Source organism: Amblyomma mixtum, chromosome 8 (assembly GCF_055824585.1).
Source record: "Amblyomma mixtum isolate Tamu chromosome 8, ASM5582458v1, whole genome shotgun sequence".
NCBI classification, from domain to species: domain Eukaryota; kingdom Metazoa; phylum Arthropoda; class Arachnida; order Ixodida; family Ixodidae; genus Amblyomma; species Amblyomma mixtum.
This window is the reverse complement of record NC_143019.1, coordinates 53425743-53448507: the sequence shown is the minus strand read 5'-3', so window position 1 is coordinate 53448507 and position 22765 is coordinate 53425743. Positions and strand designations below refer to the sequence as shown.

At 48.9% G+C, this 22765-nt stretch overlaps 1 protein-coding gene across 21 annotated transcripts in view; it reads left to right on the top strand.

Annotated features, from left to right (window-relative positions):
• Positions 1–22765, top strand: part of LOC149332453 (uncharacterized) — a 200834-nt gene that overhangs the window by 44777 nt on the left and 133292 nt on the right. For 12 of the 21 annotated variants that reach the window (XM_089558022.1, XM_089558030.1, XM_089558026.1 and 9 more), the window contains exons 1-6: positions 11939–12026; positions 19241–19294; positions 21141–21196; positions 22282–22339; positions 22432–22479; positions 22568–22621. The exons of 3 other annotated variants lie outside the window; for them this stretch is intronic. In XM_089558022.1, the coding sequence (XP_089414148.1) occupies positions 11988–12026; positions 19241–19294; positions 21141–21196; positions 22282–22339; positions 22432–22479; positions 22568–22621 (309 nt within the window). In that variant the 5' untranslated portion in view covers positions 11939–11987. Of the gene's footprint in view, positions 1–11938; positions 12027–19240; positions 19295–21140; positions 21197–22281; positions 22340–22431; positions 22480–22567; positions 22622–22765 lie in introns of those variants that run through there. 6 more of the 21 variants (XM_089558040.1, XM_089558020.1, XM_089558019.1 and 3 more) reach the window with 3 other exon arrangements.

Genomic DNA, 22765 nt, shown 5'->3' with positions numbered 1-22765 from the left:
CCCTGTGTCTTCAAGTCTTCAAGTTGGAACAAACCGTCTCTGGCGGTGCACCTCTGGTGCAAAGAAGAAGAAGAAGAACCTGAAACTTTACTACGGCAATCTCTCACAGGCGCTTTTCGATGGCTCATTATACTGGCGCTACCTCCAATGAGCAGAATGTGCAGAATGAAAAGCAGCATCCCGTTTCACAGGCGTGATTTCTTAATACGCCTTTGCCGTTGCGTCGATCGCTATCTGACCCACAATTCGTTTTTTTTTCTCTCTCAAACAGGGCTCTGGTGGACCTCGACGACTTTATACAGGCGGAAGGGGGAATACACCGCTATGATGGTGCTGAACAGCATTATCCAGGTTGGTTACTGCAATGCGTGAAGGTAATATTTCCGAGGCTGAAGTAACAACGTAAATATAAGGCACTTATTCGGTATGTTCGGGGTTCTCCACATTCTTGTATTCATTGCGCTAACAAAGTGAAAGCGACACCTGTGCCGTCGGCTTCTCCGCTATAGTGAACGCGTGCTCATATATTCGCTCACATACCCCTTACTTAGCTTGAGAACATCCTGGATAACTCTACGTGACTAGAAAGACTAGGAAAGGCTAAGAAACTAGAGACTAAGAAATGGATCTCTATGATACTAGGTATGAGACTAGGAAATGTGCATGGCTGGCGACTGCGGATCGTTCCATGCACTGCTCTGTAGAGATCAGCGAAATAGTCCGTTGTTCTTTACTGGACGCAACCTCATTAATGGAGAGATAATGTGGAACAAGTTGGATACACTCGGGAATCAATATATATGCAATGTATGCCCTATGCTCTATTCTCCGGTACGCGTCAGTCTCGTATGATTGATGAACCTGTGTGCTCCTGCGCGCGAGGACGATTACTAATGAGCTCGGGATCTGAACGAAAGCATCATCTGAGCCGGCCAAGATGCTGACCACCTCGAAGGCTATTGGGTGGTCGGCGCGCTCGCAGTGTTCAGCGAGGGGGTTGGATTCAGAATTCATTAGCCGGATGTCATTTTTGTGTTGCATTATTCTTTGATGGAGGTTTTTTTGTTTCGCCGACGTATGAAGCCGGGAACTTGGAGCACCGGATTTTATAAACGACAAGGTGTTTTGGTCATAGTAAGAAATGGGAAAGAATTCGGAATCCAACCCCCTCGCAGAACACTGCGAGTGCGGCGCCGACCACCCAATAGCCTCCGAGGAGGTGAGCGTCCCGTGGAGCCAGACCTGTTCAAGAGAATTTTGGTGTGGGCTAGTTGGTTCATTCTTAATAAACAGATTCACAACAGCGCTACGGAACGAGGACAGAAGGAATACAGCGCCCGTCCTGTGTTTTTCGTGTTCCTTCTGTCCTCGTTCCGTAGCGCTGTTGTGAATCTGTCTGTTCAAGAGGCGACATGTGGAGTCATGGCACATCCGTCTCACAAAGGCAGCGATGAATAAACTCCAGGACCGCTCCCCTCTGCGTACGTTAGTGGACTCCGCCACGTGCTAACAAAGGGAGAGCGAAGGCAACACCCCGCTGCTGCTGGCACACTTTAGTCGCCTCTGAACAAACGACCGAGTTGGTCCCGAAACGTCGGGCAAAATTAAAATATTGGTTTGCGTCAGTTTTCTCTCAACTAGCTCGGGATCTACGAGACGCCACATTCTCCGTGCAGAGTTTCAACGATCCAGCTATTCCTATGGGGTTCGTTGGATCAGTCGGCCTGTCTCCCAATACCTGGCTTGCTTGGTTTATCTGTTTGGGATGGATGCTGGGCCCACCACGAAACCTCCAAGTACTGTGGACCTGGTCGTAAAACCAGCGAATTCGTATTCCACGCCACACCAGCGCTGTTTGTACTAAATTGCAACTTTTGTTCCAAATTGAGCAGAGTTGCTCGCAGACGGCATGCCTTCCACGAATTATCCGCTCCTTCACTATATCCGTTCGACATCAGACACCGCATGTAGCTGACGGCTTTCTCTTGCGACATAATTGTGCCGTTTAGATGATGAAGCCAGCTTTTTTCCTCTTTGCCCAGGTGTCAAATAACGACGACGATTTCAATACTTCAATATCAGTAATACTTCAAGATCACCTGCACACAGCGAGGGATATGAACGTAATGCAGTTGATCCTGCAGTGGTTATGGACTGGCATTACTGGCAGAAGAAAGCATCTGGCAGAGCTTGGCCTATGGTCTCTTTTTGGCGGAGGTCGAGACGAGTGAGTATGCGTCATGCCCATCCCTACTATGCCATGCGGCAGCTTTGATTGTGTCGATGTGGAAGATAAGGGCTGCTCCCGAAAGCACCAACGGTGAAGGGTGGTTCCGGTATTGTAAAGCCTGAGTTTTATTGTGCGCTAGCATTTATAGTGGCCATACGCAGAATTTAGCCGTTTCGGCCCGTCTGCCTGTTTGTCTGAAGTCTTTTTTTGTGGCAGGCAGGTGAGCAGCCTGACCACCGCGTGAGGCGGCCGCTCACTTAATCATGAGAGGCTGCTCTGGATGAGCAACCTGGGTCTCAGCCCAATCCAGACAACCCAAGTCCCGCCGATGGCAGCAGTTGCCGTAGAAGAGCAGTGGCGGATCGCTTGACCGCTGCATGACAGCGCCAGGAGTGGTAGGAGGACTACCAGGGATCTATGATTATAGTAGAATGACCAGTTCCGCATATAGGAACATTAAACCCTTTTCGCTATCCGAACAATCCGTGAACGCTGGATCTGAACACTGGAACAGAAGTGAAAATTCATGGGGAACTTTGGCGATCTAAATTGCGGGAGGCGAGAGCCTTTGTGCGCCCCTTAGGCTGCTTCTGTTGTTGATTGAATGCTGTTTGCGAATGAAAGGAGACGTCTGACTCGGTTGGCTGAAATGTCAGCGCCTCGCGACGGTGGCGCCACCAAGGAACCAAGCGCATGCGCAGTAAGGAGCGACGCGAGCGCCACCATAGCTACGATGATCCAACTACCAATTGCTAACCGATTATTAAATTACAAATTACTGAATACTAGTCAACTACGAATTAATAATTAAATATTATCATTCAATGGCTTAATAATTATAACGAATCCATGCCTAATTACTAATAAGTGATTAAAGACTAGGTAATAATACTAATTAATGGCTAATTAGTAAATAACGATTTCGACTACAATACAACAATGAATTCAGTGATTTCTGGTTATGCCATATTACATCACTTATGACGTCATCGGGATGATTGACACCTGTAGTGTGGCTTACGGACGGAATGATGAGTCATTAAAGGCTTTCGCCTTTAAACTGAACGCCAAGCGTAACTAATTCGCATTTGGCCGAACTGCGCAAATCGATCATATTTTCATCTGAGTAATCTCCTAAGGTGAGCTAGATCTCCTCCTATCCGGAGGCTTCTACTTTAGAGGCTTTCATAGTCCGAGTCGCTTTGGGACGTTATTCCATCAAACCAAACATGTAGTCAGGCCATTTGAGTAGGTACTGTCGCGAGCGGAATTTTGCGGGAGTTGGGGAAAAAAAAGCAGAAATGCGTTCTCGGCCGCCTAACAGAACGTTCGAGCCCTTTCGACCTTCGCGCAAGCATCTCTGTACCCTCACTCCTACCTTACGTGCGCCGTACGTAGTTCGGAACCGCCGCTTCGATATCCAGCTAGCGTGTGCCCTTGTCGCTTGCATGTTTAACATTCTTGGACAGAAATTTTTAACATCGGAAAACTGTAAGGCTCTGGTATAGAAATATTCATGGTATACGGGATGCATTCTTCGAATACGTAGCAAAATCTTTCTTTTAAAGCGTTTCCATCGCTGGCATCGAGCAGTTTAGGCTGCAATACAAAACCGTCGGGAAACGCTTTTGACGATAGCAGAAACGGTTAATAGCAAAAAAATGCGAGACTGCAGACACACGGGAGTAAAGTCGTTATGGCGAAAACTTACTATCTACGCAAACCTTGCGCTCAAAAACTCATTTTCCCGTTCTTAAATGCTTTTGTCCAGAATTTTTGGGTGTGAATGGGCAACTCTGCATGAGAGTGGGAGCTTGTGCCATCATATATTTTTCTGTGCTACTGCGTTAACGGTCCTCTTTCGGCCATAAAGCAGCGGTGTCCGTGCATGCGTGGGTGTATCTGGGGCGCCCTCATGGGCCGGAATATTTCTTCTCCAGATGACCCTCAGTAATCCCCCCCCCCCCCCCCCCCCCCGTCCGCAGAAGCCTGCAGTGGCAGAAGAAGCTCAAGCAGTGGCGTAACGACAAATCGAGGGCAAAAGGAAATTCAAAGACTGCACTATGAAGATGGTGACCAGAGCAAAAGCGAATTTCTAACCTATACAGCTAAGGTAGATTTGCAGCATAGCATCGCATCATCGCCTGTGCTGACATACAGGCCACGGATTTTCGCCGAGAGAGGACTAGACTGGTAACGCTCTACGAGACGGAAGAGAAAGGAGAGAAGAAATCTTTATTTATAGTCGGGATAGATATCGCCCTACTAGATGGCCAGCTGGTCAAGCCTAATGATGGCCTCATAGGCGCGCTTAAGGATCCGATCTTGTATGTCCGGGTCCAAGCCGCGCAGTAGGGTCTCCAAGTCGTCTGAAAGCAGGATTTCCCGTTATTCTGGAGGGGAGTGTCAAGCTTGCATCCGCAGAGTACATGGTTGAAGGGAGCTGTCTCATCGCACAGGGTGCATTTGGGAGAAGATTTGTTTGGGAACATATGGGAGAAAACTAGAGGGTTAGGGAATGAGTTTGATTCTTCTCCAGGTGATTTCTTGCTCTTTATTTAGCTTCTGTGCGGGAGCTGAAATTTCCTTACTCCAAGGAGTGGATTGGATCGTGAAATGAGATTAGGCTATCCTTAGCTGTCCCCAGAGAGGAAGTTGTCACTGCCCGGCCGACTAAACCTCGGGCTGTGTGGTGAGCGGCATCGTTTCCAGTGTTGCCAGAGTTTGCCGGCATCCACATAAATTCATTGTCCCTATCTCGGGAGGGAATCTCGTTAAGAATATTCATAGTGAACTGTGCGATTCTGTCCCGAGCGAAATTGTGTATGGCAGTCTCTTAGTCATTAACGAAATTATCTGCCGGTGAATCTGTAATGGCTAAAGCGATGGCTGTCTCCGCAGCCCTTGCGGATATACGTGAAAGCATGGAGGCTGAGAGGTCTGTGGCGTGTGTTCCCTTATCCCTGCCACTGCAAGTGCTCTGTCGGGAGCTGAATACTCAGTCGCATTTACATTGACGACACCTGATGGCTTCTTAGATCTCCGATGCAGAGCCAGTGCCCTGGTTGTCCTCCTACCCTTGGGGTGCACAGGTTGCATGTTTTTGGGAACAGTTTAATGCATTAAAACATAAATATACATTGTTGCACTCCCCCCTCGCCCCGTGAAGAGTCGCCCAACGGTGAAAGGCCACCGGCACGCTTTATGCTTCCGCATCACAGCGGCTAGGGTGTAATCTAGGATATCGAAGCGGGGTCAGGCGCTGGTTCCGATCCACGACGGCGCCCGTGACGTAGTGCGTAAGCGCGCCATACCGTTAAGGCGGAGCTGGATATCGTTAATGGTTAACGTGCATATATACGAAACTGGTCATTCCGTACTTTACATTCATAGATCCCTGCGATCGGTTGAGCTTGTGAAGACCCAGGCTGCTCCTCTCGAGCAACCCCTCGCGGCATGTTAACTGCCACCTGCCGCAGTAAGCAATTTGTTCGCAGTCCGGTGGACTGATTATGATGACGGCACGAGGTCACGTGACTTGGGGTGAAATGCAGGAGTTCCACCAGCTCTTGATGGCACACCCGTGACTGACCGTTGTCGGGAAGTGGTGCGCAATGCGGCGGAGCCCTCCACTGCCTTCCCTGTGCAACCTCCGGAGGGCGTGATCATCACCGCCACTTTCGGCCCGGCGGCTACAGTGGCAGGTGAGTCTAGCGGGCCCCGCCACTATCGGGGCGTCCTTTGTGAGAGAGTTAACGTGAATTTCGCATATAACCTTGACCTTTTAATTTTTATGACTTCTTGGAACACGATGTCGCGGCTAGCAACATCTTTTCCATCTATTTTTATTTTTAATAATAATAAATAACCACTAACAACAACAATGAATAATATGCGCCCAGACGCGCGTACATGGGCATATTATGAGCAGGCAAAAGTACAAAGCACGCAAAGACACAGCACTTCCACCGAATGTCTGGCGGACAGTATCTATCTCCGAAGTTCACTTGATATTAAAGCACTGTCGCGCGTACAGCCCCAAGTTCACACACCTCCGAGCGGGAACTAGGGTGTCAGAGCCGAGCTTTCCTCCGAAAAAAAATTTTAGAGGTGGGACAGCGCGTTCGCGTTCGCGTGACGGCTGCCTCGGCGTTGGCCATAGGTCACGTTCTAGCGCTGAAGCATGCTGAGGGCATGAGCTTTATACTGTGTTGCGTTTGACACCCTTCTGCTTTCTTCTAGGACTCCTTCAAGGAATCCGTAAGAAAAACTCGCATTGTCCTCTCTGCATCACTTACAATGCTCTAAGGCAACCAACAATTGCAAAAACTTTTGTCTTATAGCCGTCCTCCGCCCGAACCGAGCACTCCTCCGAGCCATGCGCCCCGCCAACGCCAGCGTATGCCTAACCCTGTTTCGTAGATTCAGGTTATGCAACCAAAGCGCTTACAAGATGAGCCACGCATTCGCTCGCTTCGGAGCCTAACTGGTCCTCGCTGCAGGACTCCGCCATCGATGGCTTCATTACCGTATGGACGTCGTATTCTGCCATTATAATCTTTCTTTGACTGATTATATTGTTCAAATGTGTTTTCATGTCTCAAACGGGGCACCCAAGCGCCCCAACTTTCTTTTCTACTATAATGATTACTGCAAAACATCAAGACACAACCATAAAAAGTGGAACAGAAACACATTGTCATAAAGGAGCTGTGTGTTCGAGTCTCTGCAGTACAGTAGCATAATATTCGTTTGGCATAGTGATTCAAGAGGCACACTGTGTGCCCACAGTAAACACGTTTTCTTTAAGAAAGGTTGCCGGTCACTATTCGGATGTTTTCATCTCGATTTCACGTGAGGGTTGAGTTACCTGTGTTTACTCAGAGTGTTAAATAATTGTACGCTGTTGTACTGTTTACTCTCACTTTGCATTTACGAATAGACTCGGCTGTCTATCGGACTCCTGTACAGCCGGCAGAGTCGGTGGCCTAATTGGTATTCTCGTTTTCAATGCAGCTACCACCGGCGCCGGCAATTTCCCCGCATTCCACCAAAGTGGAGGACAACGTAAGAATCATGTTTTTTTTCTCTTTCCCACGCCTTAATCTTGTTGCCGTCGTGTGTAACAACATGGACAGTGGCGTGGAAGCTGTGATGCCTGCGCATGTGACGGCTGGTGATGCCGCTCTGTACTTCAATGTAAGAAAGTCTGGCCTTGAGGAAACGACCTTCCAACACAGCTTGAGGATTTCTTGGGCGCTCAGGTCTAGCCTGGTTGGTTAGGTAATAAAGCATCCCGGAATTTTCACGCGTATAGAAAAGTCATTTTGAAGTTGCAGCTCCAAGAGCGACGTAAGATGTTATTGAACAGTTCAGCTATCACTCACTACCTCCAATGGTACTAAAGAACGCAAGAGTCTTTGGAACCAAGGTTTCTTTTTTTTTTGTTTTTGTTGCTGACAAGAGGCGCGACTGAGCAATCATTTTGGCTGGATCCGTTACGGAAGCGAACCGAGTGTGCGCAGTGTATATTTCCTCCATATCCTTATCCTTTCCTGTATTGCTCCCCTCTTTCTTTTCCTCTCCCTCTACTTTTGTTCCCGCTGGCCGCAGCTCAGGTGCTTCAGGTTTCGATGGAAGATGCCGCGGCTCGCATCCTTGCATTTTTATTTTTAGCAATAATAAATAGCCAATAACAACAACAACGGAAAGTAAGCGCCCAGACGGGCCTATATGTGCATATTAAAGGGAAATTGCAGCACTTTTTTGAGAATTTTGCGATATTCAAGGACTCAAATCTATATAGCGTGTAGGTAAAACATGCCAAGTTGTTTTGCACTAGCATTTAAAATAGTGACGTAATCAACGATTGAATTTTTCTCTTCTCCGCAATGCACAAGAGGAATGCAGAAAAACTGAGCGTGACGTCACGGAAGGTATTATTTCCAATTACCGCTGTCGTCAGCCACACCCTGCCCTGACTCGTTAGACGCTACCAAACAACTCTCGCCAGGGTTCTCCTTCGGTGGCGTTGGTTTTTTTCCTTCAAAGCAGGCGTTTGTGCATTGTAAATATACCGATACCTTCGATGACGTCATCATGCGCCCCCCCACTTAGCGTTGTGCGCTGCGGAGAAGCTTGAAGGGCGTCCAGATTTTTAATCGGCGAGTACTTCACTATTTCAAGTGCTAGCCCAAAAAGACTACGCATGCTTTACCTCCAAGTTTCACGCATTCGACCCACTTAAGCTCGTTGATTTCTAAAACCTATGCAGTTTCCCTTTAAGAGCAGACAAAAGTTTTAAGCACGCAAGGACATAGCACTTCCAAATGCCTGGCGAACAGTGTCATTCTAACTTCATATTAAGGCACTGTCGCGCATACAGCCCCACGTACACACCCCTCCGACCCGGCAATATGGTGTCAGAGCCGAGCCTACCGGCGAGATGGAATTTCAGAGGTGGGACAGCCTGTTCGCGTCCCCTTGACTTTCTCGACGATGTCGAATGGCCACGTTGTAGCGCTGAAGCAAGATGAGGGTAATGAGCTTTATATTGTGATGCGTGTGACACCCTTTCTGCTTTCTTCTAGGTGTCGGTCGGGGCCTCCGTGAGAAAAACTCCCATTCTCCTCTCTGCATCCCTGACAATGTTCTAAGGGAAACAGCAACCATTTTTTAAAACTTTTTCCTTGTAGAACACAACCGATGTTGCAAGTGTTGCGTTACTTCCACCCTACTTGCCTCCGTAGGCTTTAGGTACTCCTGAACTGCTCCGCAGCAGACACTAGAACCCATTTCCATGAATTGCGCATAATATAAATTTCCACAGAACTTCATTTAAACTGTGTTTCACCCTTCTTACCTCAATTTTTAGGGTACCCTCATTTATCATATACAAATTTGATAACGTTGTAAAACGCCATCTAAAACATTGGTCGGTCATTGAGCGTCAAAGGGCGAGACTTATCCCTGATACCTAATATCAGTGCGTGATAAGAATGCCATCTTTTAGGACACCACCTCCCCAAGGAGGCTTCTACGTGGAACCCGTCCGATTGCGAGACCATGCTAAGGGCCTTTTAAAATCTCGAGTATATTAACCAGATCTTAACATCCACCGTTTCAGGTCATGAGAAAAATACCCTCCTTTCGGTTATTTCGGTCACCCACTACCAGCCTCTTCCTCCGGTTCAGAGACCACCATACGAATATAATTCACCCTGTGTGCTTCCTCTCCGACAATTTTGCTTCGGCCAATACTAATTGTTTCGGGAACGTTATCCATTGTAGACCACCCCGTCCTGCCCCAGGGCCTCCTTCGGGACCCCCCCCCCCCCCCACACTCCCCCCTTCCGAAGCCGCGTTAAGAGTAACCCAAGTTGATATACCTGTACATCCGTTGTTCGGCCATCTCGCTGACGCCCTGAACCACAAAACTGCCCTCATTTCGGCCCTCCTGCACCCGCGTTCCAAATTCCCCCAGAGTTGGCGAGACCGCCGTACGAACCCTTTTTATCTTACAATTTCAAATTTTTACTTGAGCCTAACCACCAATTACCACTCTTTTAGCGTTGACTGTGATAGGTCGAGCCATTGTGAACTTCAGATTGTGACACCTAAAGAAATGCTCACCCAAGCTGGGCCCGAATATATTTGACAACAGTAAATGATATTGGTCCCTTAGATTAACTTAAAGCTTCTGTGGAAGTGCTCACTCGAGATTTACACCGAAATACTCTGCTTAGCCCGATCAAATAACTAGCTTTACTCTCCGCGACATTATGCTGGTGGCTGAGCTGTTGGCTTATATCTTATCATGTAAGTACAACCGTCTTCACAGAGCCACCAGACCTGCACCACAGGCTTCTCCGGCCTATCGACCACCACTGCCTGCGTACAGGCCACGATAAGGCGACATGTTCGCAGATCCATTTCCAGTGCAATATTGTCACGTTGTGGTGACTGCAGTCCGGCGAACAGGAAAACAGTGAGAATGTATTCAAAACGAAACTCCTTATCTGGGCTGAGTTGTGCCCGCCAAGAACTGAATCACTCGGCGGCGGCGTAGCAACAAGCGTGCTGCGCGGTCGTCGAACAGAATGGCCGCCGCACTCAGCCATGCTCTTTTTAAAGCTGATAGGGAATTTTCGAGATAAAAATTGTGAAGTTACTAGAGCATTCTTGAACAACGTAGAGTCGGCTCCGCCTGGATGCGATCAATCGAGATCAATCTAGGCGCGTCTTGCATCACAAAGAAAGCGATAAAGCGGCGTGCCGGCAGCTTTGAAGAATGAACAAACACTACGAACATTTGCGGCATTACTCCCCTCTCAAAGAAGCATCGACCCGATGCTTTAGTACATAATGCGGCCGCAGCCAACTATAGCGGATTCTGTAAAAAATTAACACCAAAGGTGTAAACACAATGTGATTTAGCGGGCATAATGGGGCTTTAGACGTACGACATGGAGAACCTTTGGATGTGCGCGGCGTCGCTAGGATGCAGTCATTTCGTCAGGGACGACTTCATAGTCCAGTTCACCTAGCCGACGAAGAACCTTGTAGCGGCGCAAAAGTTTTTCGCTCAATTCGCGGCGGCGAATGGGCGTCCTAACCCAGACTAGGTCTCCAGGCTTGTATTTCGCGTTGCGTCTTCGTAGGTTGTAGCGTCTGGCGTCGGTCCGCTGCTGGTCTTTGATCCGTAATCTGGCAAGTCTTCGGGCTTCTTCTCCGCGTTGAAGGCGATGTCGACGTTATCTTCTTCGGTAACATTGGGCAGCATGGCGTCTAACGTGGTCGTGGCCTACCTGCCATGTACGAGCCTAAAAGGCGTCATCTGGGTGGTCTCCTGCACTGCGGTGTTGTATGCGAAGACGATGTAAGGCAAGATAACATCCCACGTCTTGCGTTTGGAATCGACATACATGGCGAGCATATCAGCGATGGTTTTGTTCAGGCGCTCGGTCAGTCCGTTGGTCTGCGGATGGTATGCAGTTGTTCTTCGGTGGTAGGTTTGGCTGTAACGCAGGGTGGCTTGCGTCAGTTCCGCCGTGAATGCTGTTCCTCTGTCCGCGATGAGCACATCGGGGGCTCCGTGTCCCAGAAGAATGCATTCACGAAAAATTTGGCGACTTCTGCCGCTGTTCCACTATAAGGGCTTTTGCCTCGGCGTAGCGGGTCAGGTAGTCAGTCGCTATAATGATCCACTTATTTCGGGATGTTGACTTCGAGAAAGGGTCAAGTAAGTCCATCCCGACATGCTGAAAGAGACTTTAGGGGGGTTCAATGGGATTCAGAAATCCTGCTGGTCGAGTTGGAGGGGTCTTTCGTCGCTGACAATCTCGGAAGGTTTTCACATAATGTGCGACATCACCAGACACTCGTGGCCAGTAATATTTGTCGGCGTCAGAGTGCTTGCGCCCGGACTTGTTAACGACGGCGACGTCAAACTCCTGCGGTGGCTTAGTGGTTATGGTGCTCGGCTGCTGACCCGAAAGACGCGGGTTCGATCCCGGCCGCGGCGGTTGAATTTCTTTGGAGGAGAAATTCTAGAGGCCCGTGTACTGTGCGATGTCAGTGCACGTTAAAGAACCCCAGGTGGTCGAAATTTCCGGAGCCCTCCACTACGACGTCTCTCATAGCCTCAGTCGCGTTGGGACGTTAAACCCCATAAACCCAACCCAAACTCCTGGAGGCGCAGGCTGCACAGAGCGAGGCTGCCGGAGGGGTCCTTCAAACTTGCAAGCCAGAACAGCGCATGGTGATCGCTGCCCACCTTGAATGGTCGTGCGTACAGGTAGGGGCGAAATATCGACGTAGCCCAGATGACGGCAAGGCACACCTTCTCGGTTGTCGAATAATTAGCCTCGGCTTTGGACAGGGAACGGCTAGCGTATGCGATGACTTTCTCCACTCCGTCAATTTTCTGAACGAGGGCAGCGCCTAGGCCCGCACTGCTTGCGTCGGTATGAATTTCAGTCTCGGCGCTTTTATCAAAGTGTGCGAGGATCGGCGGGGACTGGAAATCACGCTGAAGTTCCTTGAAACTTGCGGCGCTTCGCATTTAAATGGCACGTCTGCTTTTGTCTGGTGGGTCAGTGGCTCGGCGATGCGCGAAAAGTTCTTGACAAATCGTCGGTAATACGCGCACAGTCCGAGGAATCTGCGCACAGCTTTCTTATCGGCCGGTGGCGGAAAGATTGTGATAGCAGCTGTTTTCTGCGGTCTGGGCGTACTCCCTCCTTGCTAACGATGTGGCCTAAACGACCAGCTCTTCGTAGGCAAAGTGGAACTTCTCTGCTTTCAAGGTTAGGCCGGACGATTTGATTGCGGCTAGTACTGTTCGAAGCCTTATTAGGTGCTCCTCAAAGCTCGAGGTGAACACAACGACGTTATCTTAAAGGGTCAGTCTACTCACCGAGATGAGTGTATAAAAAATGGCATATTCTGGTAGTTGGCCCCCTATAACATCAATAACGAGGGATCTGCGCCCGGTTTAGGCAGGAATTTATATTTTATTTCGGTGTTAAAAGTCGCGTAAAAATGCATGGTGGCGACCCCAAACGTTCATTTTGTTCAAGAAAGTGGTAGTCTTTTTTTGTAGAAGAATAAGTGAATATACTACGTACCATTTGTATGCCCCAATGTCAGCGAAACGCACGTTTTGTTCTAGTAAACTGTAGAAGGCGTACCGCTCGCTTTTTCTGTAAATCACATGAATATTTATAGTTACACGTACGCAAAGCGCAGGCACATTCACACTTTTAGTTCAGCGTATGCTAGCAGAGACGCAAAAATGAACTCAGCCTATAGTGGCGCCATCTGGTCGTCAGAACGGGAACCATTGCTGTAAACAAACTGACCCCATTTAAGCCTAGGAGCGGCAGAATCGTCACTCTAGTTATTAAAATAAAGCAAATTTATCTCTTATATGCTTCCTTATAGGCGAGATAAGACGAAGCGAAAGACAGGCGCCTCATTTATGGCCAGTGAACGCACTGAAAAAGGCAGCAACAACGAGAATTCAGTCCGAAGCGAGAGGTCCGGCTTCGACGGGCGCCGCCATGTTTGTCGCCGCGCGGCGGAAATTCAGATGGTTGCCAGATGAGACTACCATCTCATACAGATGTGTTCCCACATTAATAAATTCTATTTTAAAATGTTCTACCGCACTTCTTGGCACCACAGCTGGCTAAACGGTAATTTGAGTAAAGAGCTATCGGTTGCCGCAAAGAAAATATGGTCGATAAAGTTCAGTAGACTGACCCTTTAATATACCAGACAAATTTGCCACTTCAGGCCTGCCAGCACTGTATTCATTACTCGCTTAAATGTCGCTGGTGCGGAACAGAGACCAAACTTTTTCACCTTGAACTCGAAGAGGCAGTCTGGAGTGATGAATGCGGTCTTCTCGCGATCTCTTTCATCGACCTCAATTTGCCAGTAGCCGCTCTTGAGGTCCATCGATGAGAAACACTTATCATCATCATCATCATCATTTTATTCCAACATCAACATTACAGATGCTGAGGACCGTGAACAAAAAGCCTCTAGCTGGGCTTGATGGGGTTCACGGCCCCTAAAAATCATGGCATTGGCAACAAAACTAGGATACAAACACAACGCATCAGACATGGGAGGATGTGGCACAAATTCAGGACATAAGCAAAACAATTACAAGATTAGTAGAGTGTTTAATGAATTATACAATGCACGGTGTAATGCAGAAAAAGGTAGAAAGTGCAATTATTGTGGCTATGATATATTTACAACAAAAAAAACAGTATTGTGGCTATGAAGCAACTCGTTTGTTTAGAAGCGACGGGAGCATATTATGTAGCATCTGGTATCCATAGTTAGTGCGTGCTCGAGGTATTTCCCACAGTTCAGTACTGCGGGTATTCCGTGTTTTTCGTTTAGGTGTCAGGTTTGCTATGCCGCCTAAAATGTTTTTATTCTGTTTAATTCCGTTAGAATAACGCTTAAGGAGCATTGTTTTATAAATGTCAGGAAGTGTGATAATGTTTAGTTCCCTGAAGAGAGGTGCAGTATGACTATCGTATGCAGCGTTTGCAACTATACGAATTGCCTTTTTTTGTAGGAGGTGAAGTTTAGTAATATTTGACAAAGTAGTTGTTCCCCGTCACTAGGTGACAGTAGTTAATTATTGAAGTAAAAAGGGCACTGAAAATAAGGCGTTTAATGCAAACAGGAGCAAAATATCGCAATTTGCACAGGATCCCTGTAATGCGACAAATTTTAGTTGCAACTGCATCTATGTGAGCATTCCAGGACATATTTTTTTCGAACAGAGCACCAAGACATTTAACTTGCGACGCTGCAGAGCCGGTCCAATGTGTCGTCGATGCGAGGGAGAGGGTAGACGTCCTTCTTTGTGATGTTGTTCAAGCGCCGGTTATCAACGCAGAATCGAAGTGCACTGTCTTTCTTTCTCACTAGGACAACAGGTGCCGCCCAGGGGCTCTTTGAAGGCTGGATAACGTCGTCGCGCAGCATTTCTTCCACTTGGTCCCGGATGGCTTGTCGTTCTCGCGGCGACACTCGGTAGGGGCTCTGGCGGAGAGGTCGGGCGTGCTGGTCGGTTATAATGCGATGCTTGGCAATCGGCGTTTGTTGGACCTTCGGCGATGACGAGAAGCACTCGCTGTAGCTTCGAAGTAGAGTGCGGATCTGGTCTTGTCTGTTCCGGGGCAGGGCTGGGTTTATGTCGAAAGTGGGCGAGTTCTCTTGGTCAGGCGAATCTTCTACGGATGGGTTGGAGAGCGCGAAGAAGTCTCGTACGTCGGATATTTCGTCGAGGAATGCAATCGTCGTTCCTCTGTTAACGTGCCGGTATTCTTCGCTGAAGTTAGTCAGCAGTACTTCGGCTTGTCCTTTGCGGAAATGTGCGATGCCTCTTGCGATGCTGATTCCTCGGTCGAGAAGCAACTGCATGTTCTCCTCGATAATGGCTTCAGTGTTATTCGCTTCCGTGGCGCCTACGGTGATGATAACGCTTGAGCGGGGTGGGACACTCACTTGTTCCTCCAGGACACTAAGCGCAACGTGATGTTGCGGAGTTCTTATCGATGGGATGGCCTCGTCCGTGGAAAGTGTGATCATCTTGGATCGCAGGTCGATGATCGCCTGATGCTCATTAAGGAAATCCATGCCCAAGATCACTTCGCGGGAACATTGCCATAGCACTACGAAGGTCGCGGGATAGGTATGTCCCTTGAGAGTCACTCGCGCTGTGCATCGTCCTGATGGCGTAATGAGGTGGCCCCCTGCGGTGCGAATTTGTGGGCCGTCCCAAGCGGTCGTTACTTTCCTCAGCTGCGCAGCGAATGGTCCGCTCATCACCGAATAATCGGCTCCTGTATCGACTAGAGCGGTGACTTTCCGGCCGTCGATAACCACTTCTAAATCGGATGTCCTGGCTCTCGCATTGCACGTCGTCCTCCGCGTCGGGTCACGGCTTCATCGGGTATGTGAATCGTAGGTGGGGCGTTTGGGCGAAGCTTTTCTTGATGGCGGCGTTGTTTTGAAGGTGGTTCGCGTCGTGGTCGAGGTTGTCGTTGTATGCGGCGTCGGTGTAGTGGGTGCGGCGTCTTCATACGGTAGGCAACCTCCTCGGCAGGCAACCTTACCTCTATAGGTTGCTTTGTTTAGTTTCCTCTACGGGGGCTAGGGGGCCTTCCTAGAACAGCCGCAGCGTAGGTGCGGCCCGGTGATGCAAAACGTGCGGTGGACGGCGGCGGCGAGCGGGGAAGACGGCTTGACGACACGTACTCCCCTCTGTGCAGGTAGTCGTTGATCTCCCGTGGTCGCTGGCCGGGGAATGGCCGTGGGGCGTCGATGGTGAAACCTCGCAGGCCAACGCGTCTGTACGGGCCGTGGCGAAGTACATGACCGGCTTCGCTGCAGTGGAAGCACAGCGGCCGGTTGTCGGAAGTCTTCCAGGCGTCGCACTTCCTGGGGCTGGGGCGTCGTTCGTAGGCTGAGCGGGCGGCGTCAGGGGGGGGGCGGCGTTTGGGAACAGCTGGTTCACGTCGAAGAGGCGGAATTCGGCTCTATGGTTGGGGCTGAGGTCTGCGTACTACATCGGCGTAGGTTAAGGCTGGAGTTTCTGCTAAAGGCGAAAATGACGGGGCGCCAAGCGCATGCTGCACTTCTTAGCATACGATTTCTTCAAGGGTCGCAACTTGAGGGTGATTTGAAGGCTGTAATAGGAGACGCAACTCTTCTCGTACAATTTCACGGATGACATCCCGAAGGTTGCCTCCGAATGCTGCGCCATCCGAGAAGGTTGTGGAGGTCACTTGGAACTGTCGATGGAAATTGCGGGCTCGTGCTTCCAAAGCTTTCTCAATGGCGGCTGCGTCACTGGTGAATTCAGCGACAGCCTTGGGTGGATTGCGGGTCAAAGCAACGAAAAGTGCCTTTTTAGCACCACTCATCAGAAGCTCCACCCTCTTTTCCTCGGTCATGTCAGGATCGACTCATCGAAAAAGGCGCTTCATGTCTTCTACGGATGCGGACACTGACTCGTTCGGGTGTTGGATGCGTGACAGTAGAAGCAGCTGAGCTCTTTCTTTCATGATGATGCTCGTGAAGGCCTTCAGGAACTCCCGCTTGAATAATTCCCACGTCGCTAGTGAAGCTTCGTGGTTTCCGAACCAAATTCTCGCTGGTCCTTGCAAGGCGAAGAAAACATGGCTCACTTTAGACTGGTCGTCCCAACTGTTGAACACGGCGACACGCTCAAACTGCTCCAGCCATTCTTCAGGATCCTCGCCCGCTGAAGTGTTGAACGTGGGTGGCAGTCGGGGCTGGTGTAAAATAATGGGGGCTGGTGTCGCAGCCATGGCTGACGTCGAAATTGAGGAGTCCTTCTTCGCTCGCGTGCGGTCTGGTGCCAGTCCGAATTCTGGTGCACTCCTCGGGAGACGACGGCTGCTTCTCCCTTCGCCTTCGGTCGGGACGGCTTCCGCGGCTTTCTCGTGATCTTCTTCGAGACGGCTCCGGCTCCTTTGACAGCTCCCAGGGGGTGAGGGCGACAGGGACATCCGTTAGCACCTCCACCAAATGGCAAGTTGTGGTGACTGCAGTCCAACGAACCAGCAAACAGCGAGAATGACTTCGAAACGAAACTCTTTGTTTGGGCTGACTTGCGCCCGCCCGACTTGCGCTGAATCACTCGGCGGTGGCGCAGCAAGAAGCGTGCTGGGCGTCGTCGAACAGAATGACTGCCGCTCTCGGCCGTGCTCTCTTTAAAGCGGTTAGCGAACCTTCGAGATAAAGGTTGTAAAGTTACTAGGACACTCTGGAACAACGTAGAGCAGGCTCCGCCTGGATGCGATCAATCGAGATGAATCTAGGCGCGCCTTTCATCACAAACAAAGCGATAAAGCGGCGTGCCGGCAGCTTTGAAGAATGAACAAACACTACAAACATTCTCAGGAATATCTACTGTTGTTCATACGTGGTAATATTACGTTCTATGATTTCTTTTTATCAGATCTGAACTGTTTCTCTCATGCTACGAAAAGCCAGTCTACCTAGACGCTCCTTCTGCAAAACGTCAACGCTGACTGGGGACGAGCAAGTGCAGTTTAGCATTTTTTGGGAATAGCCAGGAATTGAGATCTGCGAGGCGGCACTGGACGCACATTAACACCCGCACATCTCAAGCTTCTGTATCTGAAGTTGAGGTCGACATCTCGGTTGTGGAGGAGCGTGCCATTCACAACACTGCAACCCCTTCTCGGAGAACTACAAAAATATATTCGAGCCGCCTATTGCGTGCAAAGTGCCGTGGCCTCGGCTCCATATTCTGCTGTCTTCTGTTGTTCTATAGCTTTTTCTCAACTTTTTGAACCACTAATCAACATAACTAAGACAGGAAGGTCCAGGAAATATACTGCTCTAGTATACTCAACACATTAGCAAATCATACGGAATTGATCTTCAACTCGACGTCGTATTCATCATAGGTCCAAAAATGCCACATTATTACTGACATGTTACCACGGCATATTTCCAACTGACAAGTTAAAACAGCATAATTGCAATGCCAGCTAACATTATGAAATGTTCATCTCTGTTCTCGTACAATTTTTATTTGTGTAGTGATTTGCTCTCCCCTGTAACAGAAAGCGGACAAACAACTGCATTGCGTTTTCTACGAAGGCTCACATCTCTAGCGGCGCAATCGCAAAAATAACACTCTGCATAAGGCAAGGGTAGCACAGCAGAAAATCTACGAGCGTCATTTTTCCAACCATGGGGCAGCACTCAAAATTAGGCACTCAGGTGAAATGCTAAATAAAGTTCCTGCTATTTCGCGTGAACACTGGAAAAACCCGTGCAGAAAAGTGCACCACCATTGACAAATATATGAGAAACCACGAGTGTTTAACACGTACACTCTTTGCCAAAAGTAACCGGGCAACAGTCGTTCCTTTCTTAACCACGTAGCCAAGCACGTATGGCAGCCCCTAAGCTCTTAATATGTCTAGACTAAGGTGAGCCCTCGTCCTCACGTTTAGACACCTTTCGGTCTTTAGGGCTGCTGTAGGTGTTCAGTTAGACAGTTCAGAAACAAAAACGAGCTGCTCAGTTACTTTTGGCAAAGGGGGTACGTTTAAAGTTGCTTTGATTGTACGCACTTTCGTGCATCCTTGAGGAGCTTTGTGTTCCAGTCTGTACAGTACAGTAACATAATGTTCTTTTAGCATTAGTCGTACAAGAGGCACATTGTGTGTCCCGCAGTAAACACGCTTTCTTCGAGAAATGTTGCCTGTCACTATTCGTATGTTTTCATCTCGATTTCAGGGGAGGGTTAATTGCGTTGCATGTGTTTACCCAGAGTGTTTACTCAGAGAGTAATCGGGCGCTGTTGCACCGCTTTTTCTCACTTTGGCTTTACGAATAGACACAGCTGTCCGTCGGACAACAGTACAGCCGGCAGAGCCGCCGGCCTAATTGATATTCTCGTTTTCATTGCAGCTTCCGTCGCCGCCTCCCCTTGCCTCCACGAGCCTGAGCAGCTGGGGGGAAACCGTAAGAACCACCTGTTTTTGTTTTCTTTCCCCCCACACATTAATCTTGTTGCCGTCGTGTGTATAATGGACAGTGGCGTGGAGGCTGTGGTGCCAGCGCATTTGTCGGCTGGTGATATCACTCTGTCCTTCAGAGTGAGAGAGTCTGGCCTTCAGGCCCCGACCCTCCAACAAAGCTTGAACATTTCGTGGAAGCTCAGCTCTAGCATGGTTGGTGAGGTAATAAAGCAGTCTGGAATTTCTACGCGTCTAGAAAAGTAATTTCGAAATTGCAGCTCCAAGAGCGACGTAAAATATTATTGAACAGTTCACCTATCAATCACTACCTTCAGTGGTACTAAAGAACGCAAGAGTATTTGGAACCAAGGTCTCTTTTTCTGTTTTTGTTGCTGTTGGAAGGCGCGACTGAGCAATCATTTTAGATGTGTCCGTTACGGAAGCGAACCCAGGAGCCCTACATATCGCGTGCGATGCTCTACCAATTGTGCTATACGCCAGTGGTTGCCGCCTGTTCTGCCTTCGTAGATATTTTGAGAGGCTTACATTTTAATGCAGTGACCGCTGTCACGCCCAAGCGTAGTGCCGCATGCGGAACCCCATTTCAAGGGAGCAGTTTAAAAATGTTAGCGGTTTAAAAACTCAGACAGGACGCTCGACGCAATGGTTGTGCTTGGAAGTGGTCAGTAATCCTAAATGTGAGGATACACTTGGTTTTTAGTACCCGTGAAAGTAGGGGACTGGGCGGCGCATTACATGCGGAAGTCACAGCAGAGCCTGTAGAGCCTGTCTTGCGCAATCCACAGTTACCTGTGGATTGCACAACATACCCTAGCACACCTGCAACGTGTACGAACGCTCGCATGCAATCCTAGAAGGAACGCTGTGCAGTAGCGAAGAGAGAAAAATAAGGCTCTTGGGTTTCTGTCCAACTTGCGGGCAATGAACACGGGCAGGGTGTGTTGCTGGTCAATTTGGTTTGACATCAGTGCTCTGTGTGTTTCGTCCTTCCTTTGTCCCTCGTCGGTCAGCGCTGCATGTTCAGGTTGCGGACAATGCCACTATGACCAATAAGACGCAAAAAAGAAAAAGAAAACGACGAGTCGAACCTGAATTTTTCGCTCCTAGACTCGGTTAACACTTAAAAGATTAACTCGGTAAAACGCACAAAACGTTAGGAATGTAGTATATCCGGTACTTGTGCACAGTGTACACTGCCGCCTTACCTCTATACTTTCCTCTATCGCTCCCCCTATTTTTCCCTCTCCCTGTGCTTTTATTCCCGCTAGCCGCAGCTCGGGTGCTTAGGTTTCGGTGACAGGTGCCGCGGCTAGCAACATCTTTTCCTGGCATTTTTATTTTTATCAATAATGAATAGCCACTAACAACAACAACGGAAAGTATGCGCCCAGACGCGCGTTCATGTGCATGTCTTGAACATGCAAAAGTAAAAGCACGCAAGAGCAAAGCACTTCCGAATCTCTCGCGAACAATCTCTTTCTCTGAAGTTCACTTGATATTAAGCCACTGTCGCTAGCTCAGCCGCAAGTTCGCACCCTCCGAGCGGGCACTGTGGTGTCAGAGCCGAGCTTTCTTCCCAGAAGGAATTTGAGAGGCGGGACAGCGCGCCGCGTTAGCGTGGCTGCTGCCTTGACGGTGTCGAACGGTCACGTTGTAGCGCTGAAGGAAGTTGAGGGATGCGCATTATACTGTTATGCGCGTGAAACCATTTCAGCTTTCTTCTAGGAGTACTTGAGGGCCTACGTAACGAAACACTCACATTATCCTCTGTATCACCGACAATGCTCTACGGCAAGCAACAACCATTTTTTAAAACTTCTGTCTTGTAGGAAGTCCCCAGGAGCCCCGAGGGCTCCTCCGAACCCTCCACACCTTTGGACCCCAGGTGTTCGAAATTTCCGGAGCCCTTCACTACGGCGTCTCTCATAGCCTTAGTCGCTTTGGGACGTTAAACCCCATAAACCAACCAACCTGTTTCGTGGATTCAGGTTATGCAACCGAGGCGGTTACAAGATGAACCACGCATTCGCTCGCTTCGGACCCTAACTGGTCCTCCCTGCCGGACTCTGCCATCGATGGCTTGACCACCGTATGAACGTCGTATTCTCGCATTATAAACTATCTTGGACTGATGATATAATTCAATTGTGATGACTTAGTTCAAATGTGATTACTGCAAACAGCAAGACGCATCCAGAAAATGTGGTACAAAAACATTCTCAACAAGTAGTTAAAAACAGACGGTCCCGGAGATTTTAAAGCTATTCTACCGGAGCACCACAAGGCTTGACCAGCTTTTCGGAAAATATCAAAGAATGAAATTTCAAAGTTTGAACCAGAATAGAAAGGGGCATACAAAGTGCATCGAAGAGGGCACGTCGTACAGCAAACATCAATAGAGATACGAACAAACTTTACGTAATATTATGAAAAACACTGTCTCAAACACTAGATTACAGGCAGAAAAACTAACATACTGTAATCGGAGAATACGGCGCACGCATTGTCTGGTACAAATGTCTCGCGGATGCGCGAAAGTAAATTCAGACACATATGGGCCGAGCTTTACAACTATCATCTGATTTCACTGCGACGTAGGAGGACGTGATCGCGACCTTCACTGACCACTCTTGCACGGAGCTTAACGGCATGTCAGGGCCCCGTTGTTCCCGGTGTTACGTCACTTCCACCCTACTTGCCTTCGCAGGCATTACGTTCTCCTGAACTGCCCCGCAGCCGACACTAGAAGACGTTTCGAATAATTGCGCATAATCTGAATTCCCACAAAGCTTCACTTAAACTCTGTTTCACCGCTCTTATCTCAACTTTTATAACTTCCTCATTTATCATATACAATATCGATAACGTTGTAAAACACCACATAAAATATTCATGTGTCATGAAGGGTCAAAGAGCAACACTTAGCCCTAATGCCTGATACCAGTGCCTTATAAGGATGCCATCTTTTAGGCCACCACTCCCCTCTGAGAGTGATTTCCCCTGGACCCCGTCCGGTGGCGAGAGCGCTGTAAGGGTTTTTCAAATCTCCAGTATGCTGACAAGATGTGAACATCCACACTTTTACACCAAGAGAAAATTTCCCTCGTTTCTGTCATTTAGTTCTCAAGATCCCCGTCACCAGCTGGTTCCGCGGGTTGGTGCACCACGGTAAGAATATATGTCACCCTGTGTACGTACTTACTGACAATTTTCCTGAAGCCCATACTAATTTTTTCGGGAATGTTTTATCTTCTAGACGCCACCTCCATTAGCGGAATCCTCAAGGACAGCCCTCCCTTCTGAGGCGACGGTAAGAGTAAACCAAATTGATATACCTCCGCATCCGTTCGTCGGCCATCTCGCTGATGCCCTGAACCACAGAACTGCACTCCTTTCGGCCCTCCTGCACCCTCGTTCCAAAGTTCTCCACATGTGGGGAGACCGCTGTACGAAC